This window comes from Penaeus chinensis, chromosome 10 (assembly GCF_019202785.1).
Source record: "Penaeus chinensis breed Huanghai No. 1 chromosome 10, ASM1920278v2, whole genome shotgun sequence".
Classification (NCBI taxonomy): domain Eukaryota; kingdom Metazoa; phylum Arthropoda; class Malacostraca; order Decapoda; family Penaeidae; genus Penaeus; species Penaeus chinensis.
Window position 1 is genome coordinate 28381130 of NC_061828.1, and position 5879 is coordinate 28387008.

Sequence of the window (5879 nt, forward strand, 5' to 3'; positions counted from 1 at the left end):
GACACGAAGAGTATACAGGGTAAAATATCCTATGATAATCTGGAGGCTGTAAGAGACGCTGCCTCAAATCCTGGATGTTCTCTCGGTGCTGCGTCAGAAGATGTGAAGGATATCCACTTCGAGGACGCCTATAGTGATGACGAGAATGATTTCGATATTCACGAGACCGTCCTGAATGAAATGGAGCGGAGTCCTTCAAGTAGATCTAGGAAGGACGTGGACTTCCCATAACGTCGTAGGATATGCGAATGGAATTTTTAAGTTAACAAGCGTGCTAATCTTTTTATGTTTCCTTATATATTCCCATAGAACGTCTGATTGAAAATAGTTCATGCTATAATCAATATAATTTGTCACGTGATCACCCGCTTATCGATATTGTTTTGAAAATGAAAGGGGAGAAGGAGAAGGGAGAGAAGTAGAGAAAGACTAAGAAAGCACTAAATATATCTTTGTTTTTTTCGTGTTGTTAGCCTGGGGAAATAAAGCAGTTGATCCTCATTTCACATCATTCCCATGCCTGATAAGAAAAAAAATGTGTTGTTTATTGCTTTTTGTCTCAGTCAACTTGAAAGTAGACTGCACATAAATTACTTCAAAATATACCCATGATTGTGGTTTAGTTTTTATCAGAATGCCATTGACGTTCGTGACAGATATGCTAATCGTGGCCTTGTGCAAGACAGAGGTTCGATCACAACTTTTCGGTGACACTCATGTGCTTACTATTCCTGAAAGAAAATTAGAAAAGGAAAGAAGCAAGATTTATAGATCGTTTATTCCCACACTAATCCTTTTATTACTAACTTTACATTAAGAGAGATTCCTTCTCTTCTGCTATTTTACTACTACTGCTACGAATACCACTACGTAGAGAGTGGATTGCAACAAAATATTTAATCGAAGGTGAATATATACAGGAAAACGTGACCTTTTGAATCCCTTCAGCGATCCTGTAATTACAGTCATGATATTCAGCCTTGTTACTGTTTATTTCGTTGGTTACAGTGGCTGGGTATATCGTGAGAGCAGACACGTGATATTCTAGTAATGTCAAATGATTTCTTAATTTTCCTTGCAACAATCCCGGACTTGTTCACAATCAGATTAAGTAGTATGCTTTCAACACTTCAGAGGCTAGCTTCCTCTCCCCCTTAACTTCGCCTCTAAAAAAAATAAACTACACATTAAATGGAGGTCTAACTTCCCTTCACTCTTTATTTTCAAAATCATTATATTTCCTCGCCTATTCATCACGTACAGTCCGCTCCTTCGTATCGACGATCCATTTACTGCTTTGACCTTCTTCTTTATAGAAGGGGTATTCTTTTATTATCTTCCTTCTGTCTCCTATTTTTCTAGTTGATATTTTCTCTAAAATTTGCGAACGCTATTACTTTCTAATATCCATGAAATTATTTCAACCAGAGCTGAGAAGATGAAGTGAAAAATATTATCATTAATCAGCATGTACAAAGGCAATATATGTATTTCTCTTTTGCTGCTGTTGATAAAAAAAACAAAGTAGCATGGGATAGATGCGTGTAATTACACTATAAATGATGAGTACTGACCGTAACAAAAATGACGGTATATCCGTGTAACTACCTACCTATCTATTTGTCTGTTTATCATTAACACACACATACACATTCATATGCTTATATATATATATATATATATATATATATATATATATATATATATATATATATATATATATACACACACTAACATACGTACATCATACACACACACACATATATTTGTATATGCATGTATATGTATGTGGATGTGTGTGAGAGTGTGTATGTTTGTATGCACACACACACACACACACACACACACACACACACACACACACACACACACACACACACACACACACACACACACATATATATATGTATATATATATATATATATATATATATATATATATATATATATATATATATGTGTGTGTGTGTGTGTGTGTACACATATGTGTGTGTATGTATTTACTTCTAAATTTACCAATCTATCTATCTATAATTATTAATATGTATGTGTGGATGTGTGTGTGTGTATGTATATATATGTATGTATATATATATATATATATATATATATATGTATGTATATATAAATAACGATATGTAAATATAGCTTCATGCAGACAGATCGATGCAAATTTCTTTTTACCGTTATTGTTAAGATACACTCGAAAATATATATATTCATGTAAATCATAGACTACAGACCTACAGGAACCTTGTGTAAAATATAAACGAAGGAGAGCCATGGCGACCGAAATCAATGATTCAGCGCAGGCCACCTTTCCCTTTCCTTCATAAGGGCGACACCGAGGAGTTCGTCGCCAGGGAATAATCGTCTTGGCAACAGACGTAAAAACAAAAGGTTCTTCTTTCTTACTTATGGCGTGTTTGTTGCCATGTGTTCGCTCGTTTCCTTCTTTGCGTTTACGTATATTTGTGGGCGTGTACTTGTTTGTGTGATTCTGTTAGTCACACTCACACATTTATGTTTATGTGTGAATATGCATGTATGTTTGTCCTAGTTTTGCTTGCTATGGGTAGTTCTATGCAACTATGGTTGTGCTTCGCTTCAGTGAAGTTATTTGTAGCTTTGCTTAATGGTTTACGTCTATCTGTTTGTCTTCATATAAATCGTAAAGACCATTAATCTGCTTCCCTTTGCTGATATAATTGAGCAAAGGAAGTAGAGACAGAGAGAGAGAGAGAGAGAGGAAAAAAAAAAAAAAAAAAAAAAAAAAAAAAAAATATATATATATATATATATATATATATATATATACGTATATATTTATATGTGTATATATATATAAACACACATACGTACATATAAATATATATATATATATATATATATATATATCCATGTGTGTAGATAGATAGATAGATATATATAGATGTAGATATATACATAAGTGAATGTATATGTATGTATGTATATATATATATATATATATATATATATATATATATATATATACATATACATATAGGCACACACATATATATATGCCTGATGACAGCGGTCATCAGGTAGAGAGCTACCATTCAACAGACAGCGACAAGAAGGCAGATAGCGGTCGACAGGCAGACAGTGACAAGCAGGCAGCGGTCAACAGGCAAATAGCGGTCAGCAGGCAGATAGCGGCATGCACGCGGACAGCAAGGCAGACAACAGCCAACAGGCAGACAGCGGCCAGTAATTCAGATTCAAACAGACAGACAGTGGCCTCAGGCAGACAGCGACCAGCAGGAAAACAGACAGATAGCAGTAAACAGAGACAGCGGTCAACAGGCAAACATCGTCCAACAGGCAGGCAGACAGCGTTCAAGAGGAAAACAGTGATCAGTCAACTTGCAGACATCGGTCGACAGGCAGGTATCGGTTATCAGGTAGACAGCGACCAGCAGGTGGACAGCGACCAGTAGGCAGTGACGGGTCAACAAACAGGCAGCAGTAGGAAGGCACACAGCGGTCAGCAGACAGACAGCGGCCTGCAGACAGACAGCGGCCTGCAGACAGACAGCGGCCTGCAGGCAGACAGCGGTCAACAGGCAAACAGCGGCCAGCAGGCAGACAGACAAATAGCTATAGACAGAGACAGCGGCCAGTAGACAGACAGCGACCAGTAGGCAGACAGCGGCCTGCAGGCAGACAGCGACCAGCAGGCAGAGCGGGGTCAACAGGCAGCGACCAGCAGGCAGAGCGGGGTCAACAGGCAGCGGTAAGCAGGCAGAAATCGACCAGCAGGCAGCAATTATCAGGCAGGCAGTGGTAAGCAGGCAGACAGCAGCCTGCAGACAGACAACGGTCAGCAGACAGACAGCGGCCTGAAGGCAGAGAGAGCGACCAGGCAGAATACAGCGGTCAGCAGGCAGACAGCGAAAAGCAAGCAGATAGCAGACAGCAGGCAGACATTGGCCGACGGTCAGCAGGCAAGCAGACAAATAGCAGCAAGCAGAGACAGCGGTCAGCAGGCAGACAGACTGCTAGCTGCAAAGAGAGACAGTGATCAACAGGCAGACAGCAGTCAGCAGAAAGACACCGGCCTGCAGGCAGTGGTCAGATAGACAGCGATCAGCACAAAGATAGCGGTCAGCATGCAAGTAGTGACTAGCAGGTTGACTGCGGCCAGCAGGGAGGCAGCGATCAGCAGGCAGAAAGCGGTCAGCAGGCAGACAGCGGCCAGAAAGCATACAGCGGTAAGCAGGCAAACAGCGACCAGCAGGCGGCCAGCAGGCGGCCAGCGGCCAGCAAGCAAACAGCGTCCAACAGGCAAATAGCAACGAGCATGCAGACAGCGACCAGCAGGCAAACAGTGGTTAAAGGGCAGACAGAGAACAACAGGCAGACAGTGGTTAAAAGGCAGACAGCAGGCAGACAGATAGATAGCTGCAGACAGAGACAGCGGCCGCCAGTCAGACAGCGGTCAGCAGGCAGAAAGCGGCAAGTAGACAGACATCCTCCAGCAGGCAGACAGCGGCCTGCAAGTAGACGCGGCCTGCAGGCAGACAGCGGCCTGCAGGCAGACAGCGTCCAGCAGGTAATCAGAGGCTAGTAGGCAGACAGCGGTCAACAGGCAGATAGCGGCCTGTAGGCAGATAGCGGTCTGTAGGCAGAGAGCGGTTATCAGGCAGGCAGCGGTCAGCAGGCAGACAGCGGTCAGCAGGCAGACAGCGGTCAGCAGGCAGAGAGCGGTTATCAGGCAGGCAGCGGTCAGAAGGCAGGCAGCGGTCAGAAGGCAGGCAGCGGTCAGAAGGCAGACAGCGGTACGCAGGAAGACAGCGGTCAGCAGGCTGACAGACGACATCAGGCACACAGCGGTCAGCAGGCTGACAGACGACAGCAGGCACACAGCGGTCAGCAGGCTGACAGACGACAGCAGGCACACAGCGGTCAGCAGGCTGACCTACGACAGCAGGCACACAGCGGTCAGCAGGCTGACAGACGACAGCAGGCACACAGCGGTCAGCAGGCTGACAGACGACAGCAGGCACACAGCGGTCAGCAGGCACACAGCGGTCAGCAGGCACACAGCGGCCATCAGGCAGACAACGGCCAGGAGGCAGACAGCGTTCAACAGGCTGACGGCGGCCAGCAAGCAGACGGCGGCCAGCAAGCAGACGGCGGCCAGCAAGCAGACGGTGGCCAGCAAGCAGACAGCGGTAAGCAACAGAAATAATAACGTGAAATAATATCCTTGCCGAGGCCTGAGTGTCTCAGCACAATTCCCCTTCGGCTACGCACATGTCACGTCTCTTCTGTCCGGAGCTAGAATCAGGTTATACATTTTTTAGGAGCCCCCCCCCCCCCCCTCCTCGTTAAGTGGGATTATTACTGATTTTATTAATCATCTGCTAGTTCAGAGTATTTGAATAACTTGATAAGGAATAATAAATAATAAATAATATATAGTTAACAAATATAACTCTCCGTTGGTTTAGATTTCATTCATATAGGTGTAGTAGAGCGTGTTTTGGCATCTACCACTTAGACTGGTTGATATATCTTTAGGAAGGTATTATTGTGGGTGTGAGTGCCCACAGGTATGGCTAGGTGTTTTGAGTTGAAGTGGAGATTAATGGGGGAGCCTGGGAAGGCTCCCCAGCCGGCTAAGGACTTTGCAGTACTGTATTTGCCGCTGCTGGTGGTCGTCTTCGTCTGGAGGAGCAGGGAATGCTTGTCTCGGTTCCAACAATTGAGATTTGCGAAGATCTAGCTTCGCCCGGGCCTTCCATATATGGCCTGGTCTGTGTCAGCTTTTTATGTTTTGTTTTCTGACACTTGGTGCTTACCATGGTGGTGGGATTGCCAGCAGGCGCTCCTGCCGCCATGATGTAAGC

The 5879-nt window shown here is 44.1% G+C and overlaps 2 protein-coding genes across 2 annotated transcripts in view; both read left to right on the forward strand.

The window, feature by feature from the left end:
- Positions 1 to 468, forward strand: part of LOC125029986 — a 21135-nt gene extending 20667 nt beyond the window's left edge. Inside the window, exon 4 of the mRNA XM_047620193.1 lies at positions 1 to 468. This exon is cut by the window's left edge and continues 271 nt beyond it. Within this exon, the coding sequence (XP_047476149.1) occupies positions 1 to 231 (231 nt within the window). The 3' untranslated portion in view covers positions 232 to 468.
- Positions 469 to 4136: 3668 nt separating this feature from the next.
- Positions 4137 to 5530, forward strand: LOC125029928 (glutenin, high molecular weight subunit PW212-like). Its single transcript, XM_047620116.1, has 3 exons — positions 4137 to 4238; positions 4652 to 5201; positions 5496 to 5530. The coding sequence occupies exons 1-3, from the start codon at positions 4137 to 4139 to the stop codon at positions 5528 to 5530; spliced, it is 687 nt and encodes a 228-aa protein (XP_047476072.1).
- The last annotated feature ends 349 nt before the right edge of the window (positions 5531 to 5879 follow it).

Bases quoted from the DNA above. Each gene is read 5' to 3' on its own strand.
- LOC125029928 (XM_047620116.1), top strand. From the start codon at position 4,137: ATGCAAGTAGTGACTAGCAGGTTGACTGCGGCCAGCAGGGAGGCAGCG. The intron at 4,239-4,651 runs GTAAGCAGGCAA...AGCGGTCTGTAG, and splicing joins CGGCCAGAAAGCATACAGCG to GCAGAGAGCGGTTATCAGGC. The intron at 5,202-5,495 runs GTAAGCAACAGA...TCATTCATATAG, and splicing joins TGGCCAGCAAGCAGACAGCG to GTGTAGTAGAGCGTGTTTTG.